This window comes from Cricetulus griseus, chromosome 5, assembly GCF_003668045.3.
Source record: "Cricetulus griseus strain 17A/GY chromosome 5, alternate assembly CriGri-PICRH-1.0, whole genome shotgun sequence".
NCBI classification, from domain to species: Eukaryota; Metazoa; Chordata; class Mammalia; order Rodentia; family Cricetidae; genus Cricetulus; species Cricetulus griseus.
Window position 1 is genome coordinate 149,260,218 of NC_048598.1, and position 17,140 is coordinate 149,277,357.

Genomic DNA, 17,140 nt, shown 5'->3' on the forward strand with positions numbered 1-17,140 from the left:
GTGATGTATATATCACTACATACATTGCTCTGATGTGCTGCTAACACTTTCAAGTCTGGTTCCAGGAAGCATCTCTATTGGAAAGAAATATTTAAGTGGGTGTTTAAAGCGTGGGATTTCCTGTAGCAGCTCTCATTCGAATAAACTTGTCTCCCCAAACTAAGATCTCTTGGTTGGTTCCCAAAGGCTGAACACAATTGTTGGCCAGTGATGTTGGATCCTCGGATTTCTTTTAGTTTCCTTTTTCCATGACAGCATTTAGAAATACTTTTTTCACTTTTGTGCCACTGAAAAGCAGTGAGCTCTAGGCAGGGTCCGGCAGAACCACAGACAAGAGAAATATAAACTCTATGTGTGAGATTAATTTGCTGAACACTTGGCGTTATTATTGCCAAGTCGTCAAATTGTTCCAAGTTGTTCCGGAAGGTTGTTATTAATAGTATGTTTTCTGAGGAAAGTTCTGTCTACTTTTGGAACTGCATTTCTGTTGCCAAGGAAACTCCTTTAAGCACCGTTTCTAGGAACACACTGCTGCTTTTGTTTGCCAGTGTCCTATTCATATCATCTAAGTAGTGTTTTACATGCTCCAGCCTCCAGCCCCAAATGCTGAGGGGTTAGCCCAGTTAAGTTGCTTTTTCAAACATAGCTAACGCCTGCTATGAGTCCCGTTCCTTTTCTCTGCACTCCTCTCTCGTCCTCACATCTAAATGCTCCCTTCTCCCCACAGTCTTCCCCTTCTCCCTCCAATATGTCCAGCTCTCACTGTTCAAGATTGAAACAAAACCAAACAACCCCCCCCCTTAAAAAAAAAGTTGTATTAAAGCAGATAGTTTTCACAAGTTTGGGACAGATTAACTTTTATTTGAATAATTCTATAGGTTCTCAATCAGAGCATCAGGCCTTCAAGTGTTAATTATCTTTTCACTCTAAAATTAACGTAGTCATTTCCTACTGACTCCTCCATCCCATTTATTGAAGTGTGGAGGAAAACATGTCAGAGTCTCCAGCCAGCCCTGTTGTTGTGATTAAGCGTGGTCACATGGCCCATCTCTGCCAAAAGGAGGGCCCTGAGAAAAGGTGACAAAGACAGTGATTTCCTGTCAGCAAAGAGTACGACAGGGCTGTCTAGAAGTGATGCAAATGAGGGAAATTTTCCCCCACAGTTTGTTTGATCCACTCTAGGCCAGAGCCGGCCAGGCCAGAGAGAGAAGAGAAGTACAATGCCACAAGGCCAGCCCCAGAGCCAACGCACCTTCCGGACATCAGCTCACCACTGGAGACAGAGCCTGCTGGCCAGGCTTCCCTTCCTTGCCTTCCACACAGAGCCAACTGTTTCTTGGCATCCTATTCTCTCCTAACGTCCTTATCCCCCACCCCACTATGAAAAAGTGGATCAATAGGAATCACAGGCTGTGTTTCCCCGGTTGTTCGGGAACCACATTCTTCTACTATTTCTTTCCCTAAACATCTCAGGCAACAGTTTTGCCCTCTCTCAAATTATAAAGAGAAAAATATAAATTGGAATATCCATATCAAACAGTGATTCATCAATGCTCAAATTAATGTGACAGTTAATGTAAGGACATTTTGAACTTTAATAAAAATGGAACAACAAATTCATTCCTAGATCAGTTCTGGTCACTTTAAAAGTGACTAGATAATGTTATTTGAAAGATTATAATGACTTTAAGCATATTTTTCTTATCTTAATGGAGTTTTAATGTAACATACAATTAGGCTATCCAATTAATCAACTAGGAACAAGGTAAAAAAATTATCATGAAGCTTGTGTGCCTGTTCTCTCTGGTATATTCTGTTCTGACTGCTTCAATGCTAGTGATTTGTTTCATTTGACACAATCAAAATTGAAATGTAAAATCCAGTACTGAAATCCCATATGAAGCCTAACCAGCAGAATTCAATTCTTGATTCACATTCCTATTCTATAAGCCAAAATATGAAAAAATAAATGTAGTGGATATCTTTCACCCCTAAACGGGGTAGCCACAGCCTGAACCATGAAGCAGATATGCACTATAGTTTGGGGAACTCAGCTTCAGCCATGAGAGTATCAAGCAACATCTGAAATTATTTAGAACAGCTCAGTCTAGAGCAAAGAGAAAGGAATCTATCCCTGAGGGTTGATATCCGTGAGTTTATAAAATATAGGCATAGCGTGATTAATGTGTTTTCTATGATCAGTTCATAGCAATGACAACATCATTTTGGCATCAATCGTTGTAAAATAACAAGCCAAGTATGTCCCATTTATCTTCTTTTACTCTATTTTTCTTATTCCTCTGAATATCTAATCATACTTCATACACATTTCTTTTAAAGTCGCAAAGCCTTTTAAACACACACCCACATCCCCTTCATTCACATTTCCTGCACTCCTCCAAACTGTACATTTTCCTCTAATAATTACTTCCAAGTCAGTTCTCTCATTGTTACGTCTCAAATGCTGCTTAGGTTCTTATTTAGTGGTTTCTTCCCGGTTCATTTGTCTATTACTTTAATTCTTCCCTGTTGCCTTTCTTTTGCTCTGTTAACTTTCACCAATGAGAGTCTCTTGGTGAGATCTGTGATCTGAAATATATTTGGCAACTAAGGCACCGAACCATGAATTAGAACAGGGGTTACAGATATTACAATTGCAATTTTACCTGGAATAGATACTTGATAAATATTCTTAAGAGATGACATATATGTGTCCAGTGAGCTTTGCTTCTTTAAAGGAACGACTATTACTTTTCTCATGGAAAATGTTTAATGTGTAAGTGAGCTCATCTCCTTTGCATTTGCCACCAAGCAACTTCTCTTTACAGCTGTGGAGGATGCTACAGGCTATACAGTTGTGTCACATATACCAACTCTTCACACAGAAGCAGCCTCTGGTCTATGCAGGTTTTCCCCAGTTCTGATTTGTATTTTCACTTTAAAATGTTCTTTTGAAATGAGGTCTTGCTACGTTGCTTAGTCCTAATAACAAGGTCGAAGTGATTGTTCCTCCCTCAGAATCCTGTGTAGCCGAGACCATGGGAATATGCTTCTGCATCTGCTATATCTTTTTAACATTTTTAATATTTTCATGAAGATTCTTACCAATCTGAAATTCATACACATAAAAAAATTAGTCAATATATTCAGTAGCTATTGAGTGAAGCATCTTTTTCCTTTTACAAACAGGACGTTTAGAAAATACACTAATGAAGGAAGACACAGAAAACTTGTATTGTTTCCATAAAATGTGCAACTAGGCAATAAATATATAAATAATAATATAAAACATAAATAAATAAAGTAACAAGATTTCTAAATTAAGTATAAAGAAATTTTCTGTAAATTTGCTGGCAGTAAAGTCTTGGTGCATATTTATTTCAGATTATACCTGGAAGGGTTCCTTTTAGCGCCCTAGAAATCATATGATAGTCCTGATGAGGAACAGCTAAGGGACTCACTCAAGGCACACATCTATTCATGCCATCTGACAATAACTCTTGCTCCATTATAATAATCACCAGGCTCCAACTTGGGTGTTCAGATTAAGCTTGCCTTTGGCATCATACATCAACACAGGATTAGTACAAGTTCTACCATCTGTGCTTTGTAGGTAGCATAAAACTGGCAGAGGTCAGGTGGTCTAGACCCTTAAAGCTTTCTGAAGTGAGGGGTGGGTGACTGCTCAGAGAAGAGCACAGCAGCAGCTCAGACCTCCCATCGATGACATATTTCCAGGTCACTCAGTCTATAAAATGTGTAGGATAGGAGGAGGTGATTGAGCTTTCCTGAGCCCTAGAATAATGCCACCTCTGATCTGCAGAAATGAAAAAAAAAAAGAAGCTTTTCCTTTGCAAGTGGATTTTTAAATATTTCTCCATTAATAGTTAATGCACAAGCAGACCATCAGAGTGACAGCTCCCTGCGATTATGAATTCTGGCTTCGTAACTCTAGTCCAAATAGGAGCTGAACTTTCAAAATCACGGTGGTTACTTTTGACAAATTAAATTGTCCTACTTAGGAAGGTAGAAAGAACGAAGAGCAAGACTGTGAGACAGAGAGAGGGAGCAATTTCTCCTTGACTGGGGAAGAAAAAAAAACAAGAAGGGATGATGTTTGTATTTTCTGGGCTGAAGGTACTGCCAGTGTTTATTAGAAAATAGACACAGAAGACTCTTATTCAGAGGTAGGGCAAGAGAGAAGGGCAATTTCAGGGAAGATGCTGCTGGTTCAGCTTACCATCTCAAAACTGGAAAGAAAATGTAATTGAGAGAATAGTTCATTTTTAATAAGAATCGAGTTTTTCTCAAAATGATACAGTTTAAAATTAATTAGAAAGAACGGGGTCTTAAATGTCTAACAATCTGGAAACAAGAAATGGATTAAGTGCACTTTATACTTTATGGCTGTATTGAGGCTTCTACACTACATCATCGGTATCAAATGCTATTGATACATCAAATGCCTATCAAATGCCATTCTTGCCCTGCACATGATCCTTTGTATTTGGCTGGCTTTGGAGAAACAGCATATAACAAGAGTAGCCTACACGGAAAGTGTGCTGAGTGAGTGGTTCCATATCTAGCTGTTAAGAGTAGGTGGTTTTCTAGCAGAGACCAAAAATATAAAAGCAAATGGGGACAACCAGGAAATCAGCAGCTAGTGGAAAATGCTAAGTGAACATCACTTTCTCAAACTAGAAAACCAAGGTTTTCTCTAACATTTCTAAATGTGGACCTTGGGGCTCACTTAGGACTGACTATATAAATACATAAACAATCTGGAAACAAACATCTGTGCCAGGGAAAGAGTTGGGTAATGGAGCACCAAGCTACCCAGGGACAGAACACAAGGACTTCAGATGCAGTGATAGGAGGAATGATGGCTACCCTTGCCCATGCTTGCTTTAGTTTTTACCTTCACTCAACTCAAGAGTTCCTTTAGGAATCTCACAGTCATCCATTTCAACTATGTCACCTAGTAAGAGCTTCATTTCTATTTTTCATTGTTGTCTGTGGTTTGAACCCAGGGGCCATGCAAGCACTCTCACAAAGCTATTCTCTTGCTGGGATTATAGGCGCACATTAGGCACGCACTACCAGACTTGGCTTGTGTGTGTGTGTGTGTGTGTGTGTGTGTGTGTGTGTGTGTGTGTGTGTGTGTGATAACTGTAAGACATTTCCCCTGATTTTAACACTTTCAATAAATGAAAAGGACCAGCAAGATAACTCAGCAAGATACTTGGTGCCAACACTGAGGTCATGAGTTTGAGCCTTGGCTCCCAGATGGTAGAAGGTAAGAACTGATTCCCTGAAATTGTCCTGTGACCTCCACATGTGCAAAGTGGTACATGAAAACACATACACACACACACACACACACACACACACACACACACACACACACAATGTAAAAAATGTAAAAAGGAATGAAGATGGGTTAAGTAAGGTAGGTTAGGAAGTCTCTGAAGTGGGTTCAGATCTTCCATTGTCACAGGCTCAGCAGTAAGAATAATAACTGTCTCCTCTAATGGGAGGCATGGTCCCATAAACTCCAATCGTCCTCTGTCCCCAAACACCAGTGGTGCTTTTAGTAAAACTTTTGATAATGCATTGATAAACAGGGGTGATGGCAGACAATGTGGAAATTAAAGACAATCAAAGGGGTTTCCTGGCATTTGAAAGCCCAAGAAGACCTGCCTGCAGAGCAATTAAAGAGCTCCAATCCTCCAGGACTCTCTTCGATCGATAGGCTACAAGTTTCCTCTACTAAGTGATCAGTTTGGTGGATTCCTGAAAAAGCAGATTAGAACAGAGGAATAGAGTATTGAAAATGCTGACCTGACCCAGGAGGCCCTAGGGATTCTTGGGCAAGACCTCAAACTAAATCTCAGTCAGTTTTTCTAATCTAAAAGCCACACTTCTACAGGATTCCTAACACCATATCCTCAGGATTGCTTTGGAAGTTTCCAGACCTCTGCAACTGTTTGGAGCTCACACCAAGACCCTTGCACACCTGTAGCATTCTCCTCTGGTTTCTTGGCAGTGTTTTCTTTACAAACCAAATGCAAAGAGAATATTGGTCTATGTTGAACACCTAAAAGCAGAAGCATAGTGACAGGATGAGTCACAGAGGAAAACAACACAGTATGGAAAATGTTTGGGAAATTTCTCTAACCCAGAAGCCCCTGGTGGGTGGAATAATCACCCTCAGTGTGCCGGAGTGGGCATTCTCAGGCGAAGCACTTACAAGGAAAAGGCCAGAAAAAGACAACTGCTTTTGCATTCAATGACTTCCTATTAATTGTGATGTAAATTATGTGGCTGTGATTTTGACAAAGAATAGCAATGTTTCAGAAAAATAGTGGCTTATATGCAAAATACAAAATGCATCAAGAAGAAAAGAAATGTTACTTGGCAATGTGACGACAATAAGTTCTGAGATACTGGTTTAGAAATACAGTATTTTTTCTAGCACTAAATTAATACAGATTTGTAAGCATTTTTTAGATATAATTTTTGATCCTTACAGGAGATGTGAAATAGCCTAGCTTTAGTTACATGAGTTGGAAACTGTTACTCAAACAACGTTATTTCAGAAAATATTTTGGGTAGTGCGGACAGCTCTACTTACAAGAAATAGAAAAGTCACCGAACAATATCAGGGCTGGACAGAATTCTTCAGAGAGTAAAATGTCCCCATTTACTGAGTCCCTAGGGTGCCTATATCTTTTCTTTACTAAGATTGTTCCCAAAGGACAACAATTAATGTCAATCAAACACTATCATAGTATATGTCTCTCTCCTTAGAGGAGGGAAAGTTAAAATACTTTATTAAAGAAAGTTTACCTAAAATGGTAAAATTGAAGAAGGTAACTTTTATTTGACCTTGAATGTACTTCTTATTCTCTAAGAATTTTTAAAAAGCTAGAGGGTAGTTGTTTCTTGTCATTATACTGTTGCTGATTCTGTGGTTAGTTATTAATTTTATTTTTTATGATTCACAATCTGCTCTTTGAAATATGCCATATGCTCAAAGCAATTCAAGGATGACAACTGTCAGAATTACTCCAATAAAAATTGCTTAAATGAGGAAGATTTACTGCAGCTGATATTTCAGTAGAACGTCCCTCTTTTTTCCCCCACAGCTTTTGCAGGGACTGTGAATCTTACAGCCATTTTATTTTTCCCCAGTAAAAATCACATGATTGTTTTGTAAGGACTTTTTAGGACTATTGAAATAGAATTGGTAAAAACACTCTAGGTTAAGGAGGGATCTAGCTAGCAGACATGGAAGTAATATAGATAGTTATCAGTTGGATTTCCTAAATTCTAAGCACGAATTCTTAAACTACCTGAAAATGCACAGACTTGACAACAAGGTCTGCTGTATGTGTTACTCACATACCTTAGATTGCACGAGCCTGTACTTTGGTAACAAGAAGTCAAAATGAAGGCAAATTTCTTTCTTCTGGGAAGATATAAAGAAGTGGATCCAATCCACCTGAGTGCTCCAATCAAAACACACACTGTTAAATGTTACCCTCCATCTATCCCTGGTACTGTTTCAGTCGTTTTTATTAATGCAGTTTCATTTATTGCTATTCATCTTGAAGATAAAGCTCTGTCCTTCTTTGGAATTACACCAAACGGAATGTGATAAAGGGAACTTTCTTGCAATTATGATGTCGGTGCAGCCTGTCAGTACACTAGGGATGGAAATGAGTTTGGGGACAGGGGAGGGAATTCTAATAGACACCATGATACATACAATGAACACAAAGGTATCCTGAGAGAGAGGAGACTTGTCAGGCTAATCAGATCTTCCACAGCAAAGGAAACGCAGGGAAGGGTAGCTCTAACCTTGTAAAGATGCTGCTGCTGCTCCTCTGACATCATCAGGTCGTGGCTGTCCATCACCAGGGACTCCATGTCAATCAGCCAATCCCAGAGCTCCTGATATTCTGAATCAAAGTCCAGAAGCCTAAAGATAAGGCACAAAAATGTATTATGCATAAATACAGTGTAGTTGTTAAAATCTCATATTAGAATAATATATTCTTGAAAACCCATGGTGTTCCTAGGTGAATACCTGTAAAAAGAGAAGGGGGAAAAATCCTCTGTATGGTTACACAGAGGGCAAAGTAGGAACTTAAGGCTGTGACACAGCTACTTCCTAGATTTTGAAAGCATAACATGTAATTCCTGTACTCACTCCTGAGCCCCACCATGCTGATTTCCACTTGCTTGACCTTTCTAAACAAAGAGACCATGACTATGTCCTTGAAGAGAAGCACTATCACTTCCCAGACAGAAATGGAGGGTCAGGGACTTGCTGAAGTTTTCATGGTCCCAGATTTGGAGTAAAGACAGCACTTTCAAAAATCTGAGTTGCTTGCTCATTTAAATTTCCTAGATGTTGCACCTCGATAAATCTATTCTTAAAAATATTAACTGGATTTTTCAACAATGATAACATATGCTAACAGATCAAAAATATTATTTTCACTGGAAAATGACTCAATCATTCACCTGTCCCCCTGCTGTCTATCTGCCTATCTCTGCAAACACGTATCCTACATTTATTGTCATGGATGAGTAGCTAGCATTTCAGCTTAACACTCAGAGATAGGCTTGAGTGACTCTGGTAAGCCAGTGAGAACCAGTGGCAGATCCAGTATTAGACAGGTGTTCCCCACAGACATGCAGGAAACAAAGGTAAGGACAGAAAGTCAAAACAATGAATCTTTGAATAGGCAGCAATCATTAAAATTCAAAGGAGGATCACTATGGTTTTCAACAAAATAAATCATTAGAATAAGGAGCTTAACAGGATTAATGTGATTCTCTATTGAAAGCCTGGTGAATAAGTAAAGCCCAGATTCTTCTGAAACACTGTGATCAGAAAATGAAAAGTATGACTTTGTCCTCCCACCTCCAAACCACCCTTAAGAGAAATGCTACGGCTTTGTCAAACTCAATGGAGGCAAAGTCTCCATTAGTGCACATGGAAGTAGTGACCTCAGCTATGATGTGGATGGGTCAATGGAGTATGAATTACTCCTCTGTTCTCGTCAGATGGCTATTCAAGAGAATGCATACCATAGATATGTCAAAGAAGTTTCTGGTGGGTCTGGGAGTGGAAAGACTTAATCTGGAACTGCCTATTTTACTTTAATTGTTTTTACATCATTACCAAGATTCTTGATTGTGGAACTGATTAGTAAGTGTTCAGATGCCAGTGGTATGTCTAGATGCTGCAGGGACAAACTTCAGCTGGTGTATGGTGGCCTACAACAGTGCTTCTCACATTCAATGAAGATATGGGCACAACTGACAATCCTAGAAAAATGAAGGTACTAACTCATACTTAGGCAGGAAGATGAAATCCTGCATTTCTAGCCAGTGTTGTCAACACTTTTGATCCACAGACCACACTCTGAGTAGCCAGGGGTTTCAAGTATATTTGTGAAATCTGAATTAGTATCCCTACACAACAACAAACCAACACTATAGGAGGATAAACAAATCATCAAGATTTCAAAGTTAGTCTATGAATAATAAAGAGAAACTACTTAGGATTTATTTGTGTGGCCACTTAAAAATACATGTGAAATTATGACTACCATTTCCTTCACCTCTGCCTTCTAATATTTGAACAATAAAAATTGGGGAAAAGCAAAATGCAACCCACAAAAATTGGGGAGTAGGTTATGGAGGCATATCGAAACCAAAGGGAGAAAGAAATAAATGATCAGCTCTTCATTTAAGTGGGCTTGGAGGACATGAACCAAGCAAAGACAGGAGGAGCAGATACTCTAATGTATTTCCCCATCTCTGTTTGCCCAAGTGCTAGAGAGAAAGCACGTGAGAAAGACTGATGATGAGGTAAAACACCCATAACCCTCAGTCCCCTTTCCTGCTAGGAACTACAGAAGAGATTGTCTTCTGCGGTACACTTGGAATAAGCAGGAGTGGGTGAGGATGGAAGGGTGAGAGAAAAGTAGGGGGGGGGGCTAGTTTTGATTTAGGCTCCTGTTGACATTCTGTTGCCTAATCTTCTCCAATAAATGACTCCAAGATTTCTGCAAGTTCAATGGCTAAGCTGGACAGAAGTGTCACCATGGCAACAAAGGCACAGTGAACCTAAGGACAGGCAGGTGGGGGTCCAGCATGTGATGCCAGGCTTCTTTGAAATTTGGTAGGACCCATGAGGGTTGAGATGAGGCTTAGTCACCTAGAATTCCACTAGGGCCTGACCAAGCTTAGAGACAGCAAGAAGTAAAACAACCACAGCTGTCCTCAAGGTGAAACTGGCCTGAGACAATCAAGTTAGCCTGTACCAAAACCCTATACTTAGCCATTGCATTCAAGAAACACAAGGCCATGTAAACTTCCATTTGCTCAGCTGTCTGTCATCTTGAAGAAAAGAGTGGAGAAAGGAAGATCTGAAAACCTGTGCATCAACCAAGACATTACTTCCTAAGGAGAATGAATAAATTAAGGAGGCTATCATATAGTTGAAGCTTCAATGCTGGTCTTAAAATGCATCCTTCCCTTATTCTCTGAGGTGTTCTAGTATGGTTTTGGTTCTGTGATTGTGGTAGTTTGAAAGAAAATGGCCACCAAAGGGAGTGGCACTATTGAGAGGTGTGTTGGAGGAAGTCTGTTACTCTGAGGGCAAGCTTTAAGGTCTCTTTTCTCAAGCTTCTCCTCAGTGTGACAGTTGATTGACTTCCTGTTGTCTGTATAACATAGCACTCTCAGTTCCAGCACCAAATCTGCCTGCGCACTGCCATGCTCTCCACCATAATGATAATGGACTGAACCTCAAAAACTGCAAGTGAGCCCCCTGAGTTAAATGTTTTTATTTATAAGACTTGCAGTGGTCATGGTGCCTTTTCATAGCAATACAAACTCAAACTAAGACAGTGATGAACACCATGACCAAAAGCATGCAGGGTGGAGGGTGTTTATTTCTTACATATTACAATCCATTGTGAAGGGAAACCAGGACAGGAGCACAGTGCAGAAACCTTGAGTCAGGAACTGAAAGCAGAGGCCATGGGGGACTTTTCTTAATCTTAGCCATTCTGATTGAGGCAAAATGAAATCTCAAAGTAGTTTCAATTTACACTTTTCAGGGAGTTAGTGGGCTAGTCTTCTTTTTCAGTATATTTTAAGGATAGTTTTGTTTATTTAAACTGATCACATGTATTAGTGCTTAATTGATTGGTCACCTTCCTAGTCCTTTCATCCACTTTTCTACAGGAAAGTTAAAGAAAATTTATGAACAAGAGAATGATTAATGAATAGACTTGAAATAAATGAATAAATGCAGGAACATAAAAGGCTTTGAACCATGGAAATTTATCCACTGACTTTCACTAAGCCTGTCAAACTCTTCCTTTTTATTATTTCTTACCAACCAAGAACCTCAGAACAAATTGTCTGTTGCTGTTGAATACAGCTTGGGCTCTTAGTCCACACTGGAGACCTGAGCATGTGGGAGGAGCTTCATAAGGATGCTCTGTGCATCTCCAAGATACTCTTCTCTATTACAGCTATGGATATTTAGGTTTGATATTGCATTTGTAAGATGTGTTTTATGCTACCAGGCAGTGGTGGCTCACACCTTTAATCCCAGCACTTGGGAGGCAGAGGGGAATCTCTGTGAGTTCAAGCCTGGTCTACAGAGTGAGTTCCAGGACAGGCTCCAAAGCTACACAGAGAAACCCTGTCTTGAAAAACAAAACAAACTATGGTGATATATTGTTTATGATCTAGTAAAGCTTGTCTGGAGATCACAATGCAAAGGTAGTCACAGCCATAAAAGCCAGGCAGTGGTGACACACACCTTTAATCCTAGCAGCCATACAAGTTAGCCATAGAATCTGGGTGGTGGTGGCACATGCCTTTAATCCCAGCACTAAGAGGTACATAAGACAAGAGTAGGGTCTCAAGCAGGCATTCCGTTTTGGGCAATTATTCTCCAGCCATGTTGAGGACAGGACTTCCCCAGCCTTGGTAGAGGTAAGAGCTCTCTGGTGGCCTGGGTGCTTTCTGATCTGCAGAAAATATCTGTCTCTGGGTTTTTATTATTCATGTTACATCAAACAAACAAACAAACCCCAAACCAAAAAACAAATAAAACAAAGAAAGGATCTATTTCACAAGTAATCTGTAAATGCTTTGCTCACATATTGTGGTCCTTTGGTGTAGAGTTAGCACTAGCATCCCTAAAGAATTATCACCAAGTTTTGATACAGAAAACAAGAAAGGTTTGGGACCAGGCATTTGTGCCCAATAATGCTGGTCATATGTTAATTTACAAGTTTATAGGGAAACCTTAGAATTTTTTTTCAAATTAGTGAAATCAAGTACATAACTTTGCAGCAAACCAGAAATTGATAACTGAACTTCTTGTTCGATTCTTGTGAAACATTCTGAAATGTCTACAATTTTATGTGCATACCATTACAGGAAACTTTGTATGCTTGGAAGTCAATAAAAAGCTTCCTTATCTTTATATTATTTTCAAAAGATATGTGCTTTTCAAATGATTTGATGCAGAGGCAATATAATCCATGGAAGGTGTCAGCTACAGTGTAGTGAACAGAATGGTCTCATTTTATGACTCTGTCACAATGGCACCACAGGACCGTCAGCAGCAATTCAGCACCTGGTAGCATATACCTGAATTCACAACCAGGTTCTTCTGTTGACTTTCCATTGAAAAATATCCAGGCCTTTCCTTTAAAAGAGAAGATGTAACTGATAGTGTGGTTAAATGACAGGAAATTTCATAAGAGATTACGTTCCTTGAGTACATGAATGTTCTTTTGGAGATACTTTTGTCACAAAATTTTATTTATAATTATAGAGGTTATAATATCAACTTGTTATATAATTTCCTTGATTACATATTGTATGATGGGTGTACATGGTGTGAGGGCACACACATGGAATGTACTCGGTCAATCTTAGGTATTGCTCCTCAGGAATCATTCTTTTTTATTTCCTTCATACTATTTTTTTTAATTTTGAGAAAACATTTATGCTGACATGAAATACACAGTTAACAATTAACAAATACATTTTAAATATCTCTACTTTTGATATAAAGTAGTAATGGGGATGTCCTTCTAAATGCTGTTAGTATGTGTTTCTCTCATTGGTTGATGAATAAAACACTGATTGTCCACTAGCCAGGCAGAAAGTAGAGGTGGGGCTAACAGATGAAGAGAATTCTGGGGGAAGGATGCAGAGGGAAGCCTCCAGGGATGCCATGTAGCTACCTGGAAGATAGGACTCCAACATTCCCTGGTAAGCCAAGACTACATGGAAATACTTAGATTAATGGAAACGGGTTAATAATTAACAGAGAGCTCACCAATAAGAAGCCTGAGCCATCAGCCAAACCATTTATATTTAATATAAGCCTCTGTATGTTTATTTGGGACTGAATGGCTGTGGGACCAGGTGGGACAGAATCTCCATCTACAAGGTGGTAAATATCAATATATGGAATCTATAAGAATAAATGCTCCTTTTTAATTATTTATTTTAATTTTTAAGATTATAATATAATTACAACATTTCCCCTTCTCTTTCCAACCTCCACACCCTCATTGACCTGCGGTTCACTAACTCAGTTAGGCTGTCTGGCCATAGGCTCCAAGGGGCCCTCTATGTCTACCTCCCTAGGGTGGTGTTACAAGTGCATACAGTCCACACTTGCCCTTTTGTTGGTATCTGGGGTGCTTTTATTGGTATTTGGATGCTGATTTTTTCACAGCAAGCACTGTATGAAGTGAGCTATTTCTCTAGCTCATCTCCTTTCCTGGACTACTAAAAATCTTAAAGTACATCTTCCTTCTATTCTAAGAATATGTTACATTCTCAGTAAAAATGTTATAAAACAAACTCAAATATGTTCTCTGAAAGTACAACAAAGCAAACACATCACCTAAGTATTCCTTTACATACTCTTTCTTTAAATTATATATCCATGTTAAATTGGGTCACAATAAAAGAGAAAATAGTTGTGTTTGTTTTGAAGTGCTGGGGACTGTGTGTGTGGTCATGTGCACTAGGGAAGGGTGTCATCTTTGTCTCATCCCCAGGACTTAAGGGTTGAACATTCTAAGTATAATATTTCCATTTTTAAGAGATTAAAGTTTAATCATGGGAACTAAAACGTCTTTTAACTCAAAGTCAATTTTCTAGACAGATGTAGAATTAGGAATGTATTTAGTAGATAGTAAATGTAGTGGTTTGAAGTAGAATATCTCCATAACTCATATTTGAATGTTCGGTGAGTGTCACTATTTGAAAAGATTAGGGGCTGTGGCCTCGTTAGAAAAAGTAAGACACTGGGTATGGGCTTTGTGTTTCAAAAGCCCATGCCAAGCCCAGTCTCTCTCTGTCTCTGTCTCTGTCTCTGTCTCTCTCTGTGTCTCTGTCTCTGTCTCTGTCTCTCTCTCTCCCTCTCTGCAGATCAGACTGTACCTCTCAATTACTTCTCCAGCATCATGCTTGCCATGCCTGCTGCCATGCTCTGAACTGTAAGCCAGTGCCAATTACATGCTTTCTTTGATAGGAGTTTATTCGGTTATGGTGTCTCTTCACAGGCATTGAACAGTGACTAAGACAGTTACAGAACTCAACATACACAGAGATAAAAGGAGAGAGAACCTAACATACACAGAGATAAACAGAGAGAAGAGGGAAGCCTATTGAGAAGCACACAAATGTTTCTTCAGTGTTTATTCCTAAGTTTGGGTTTTGATAACTACATCTGATTGCCAGAATGATTTCCCAGCATCTTGCTCACCATTCTTCTCTGCCCATTTTAATGTTAAAAAACATCCTAAGACTTTTTTAAATAAAAAATGAAATGCTATCAAGCTGATTTGGATTTTTCTTTTTTTTTTCCTGCAGATGGAATGGCAATATATATTTGTGAGGCTAACATGGTTTCAGAAATGACTCTTCTCTTGAATCCTGATGGGAATTCTGTTTGACTAGCTAAGTGTTTAATACACAAATGCATTCAGCCTTTGGTATTTAAAGTAGGCATCATTAACTCAACATTTCAACTTAAACTTTGCTTAAACGATAAAGTTTCACCCAAGTGAAATCAATGGGAGGTGTGTGTGAATATATGAGGTCTCATCTTGACCCACTGAGGAATTTTGATTAAAACAGCCAACCAAATTAAGAAATTGTCAGATTAGAGTGATTATTGAACAGAAAAAAATGCTAAAAATGTCCATTGCTTTCCTACCTTAAGCTGAGTATTATATGTACACATATATGTATTTTATCCATATACATACATATAACTTTTTACTGATTAATATCACACTAATATATCAAAATACCCAACTGTCTATACTAAAAGTTTTATAAAATGACCCAAGTTTCCTAGCTTCAGTAGCATATTGATTCTTTCCCAAAATATTCACTAAGTATTCACTGGTCACATTATTTGAGCAGGGAATTTTGCTCCTGGTTTTTATTTAAAACCACACAAAGGAAGTGGTAAGAAAATTTTATGAAATACAGTTTAAGTGATCTACTGAAGGAAAATATTAATAATAGCTTGGAGTCTCCCAATAATACCTACTCCATGCAGAATGTAAGCATGGAAGAGGAATATAACAGTGGCATCTAGCCCAATCATAATATCATTAAAGAATGAAATTTAGCTTTCCAGGCATGGAACCTGTTAGGTACAGTTACATATAGAATCCCTTTTCACTCTAAACATATTAAAAGGTGGGCATTAATTTACTATTTCAGATGAAATTTCATGAGCAATTGCCTTAGGAGACAAGAAGCCTGACTTTGCATTAATAAATAAAAAGAATATAAAGTTCTTTCCAGAAATAATTCTCTATCTATATGTGTATATATTATATATATGCATATATATGTATATGCATTTTATATATAATACATATATACACACACATATCTAAGAAAAGTAAAATCAAGACTAAAAACTTGTTAGCTGCTGGGTGTTGGTGGCGCACACCTTTAATCCCAGCACTCGGGAGGCAGAGGCAGGTGGATCTCTCTGAGTTCCAGGCCAGCCTGGTCTCCAGAGTGAGTGCCAGAATAGGCTCCAAAGCTACACAGAGAAATCCTGTCTCAAAAACCAAAGGAAAAAAAAAAACTTTTTTGCAATTGGTCTTTGTTTATCATAGACCACCTGTTCACAAACACCTATCACTGAAATAACGGACATAATCCTTATATTAAGAAATGCCCACATAGATTTCTGAGTGTCTTTTATGTCCCTTACAGGATTCTGTAGGGCTGTGAGAAAGTTTGACTCTTGACCACCTTTTTACATAAGTTATTGAACTTAAAAGCTTTCTGAAGACTTTTATAATAAAATTTGGGAGAAGAAAGGAAGACATACTTCTGAAGACAAAGCAAGAGATACTGGCTGTTCTTTAGAAATGAGCATTCCATTATCATGTGCACAATGAAGCTCAGGATCCAGACCAGCTACTCAAGCACTGGTGTGGCTTTAGGAGCTCACCCCCTAGTTAAAAACATCCACCCTACTTCAGGTATTGTTAGTTTTCAAGTGTTTAATAGGAAATATTTGCCTTTGCACTATGACATGAGTTAACCTGAAAATAATTCTCTGTCATTGTTGCCCAATCTGTAACAAAAGTCTGGTAGCAGAAGTTCTTTTAAGAGGACTTTGTCTCAGTGGAGGCTGACCCTGTTCAGAGTGCTGTCCTAAGGCTTTTAGTTACTTCTCAACCATTCTTACTGAATTATCCTTAGGTACTATTGTGCAGCTTACAACCAAAAACTAAGAGTGTGATAACACAGATACTGTTCTTTCACTTAAGGAGAACTAGTAGAGGAATGGGGGTTTTCAATGATAGAACACTTCTATAGTATGCACAAGGACCTGGATTTGATCCCTGCACTCTAAACAAACAACAGAACAACTTATAGGAAAGAAAGTTAGGCACCTTCTCATTGCTGTGATTCAGGAACCAATTAGTACAGAACCATATGTGAGGCCCATCTTCAGTGACCTTCCTTTCCTTAACAGGTCTCTAGGTCCCAAAGTTTCCTCAACTTCCAAAAACAGTACCATCAACTGGAT

The 17,140-nt window shown here is 38.7% G+C and overlaps 1 protein-coding gene across 1 annotated transcript in view; it reads right to left on the minus strand.

The window, feature by feature from the left end:
* The window catches only part of Akap6 (A-kinase anchoring protein 6), a 348,238-nt gene that overhangs the window by 106,513 nt on the left and 224,585 nt on the right, over nucleotides 1-17,140 (minus strand). The window contains exon 8 of the mRNA XM_035445579.1: nucleotides 7,864-7,984. Coding sequence (XP_035301470.1) covers nucleotides 7,864-7,984 — 121 coding nt within the window. The remainder of the gene's footprint in view (nucleotides 1-7,863; nucleotides 7,985-17,140) is intronic.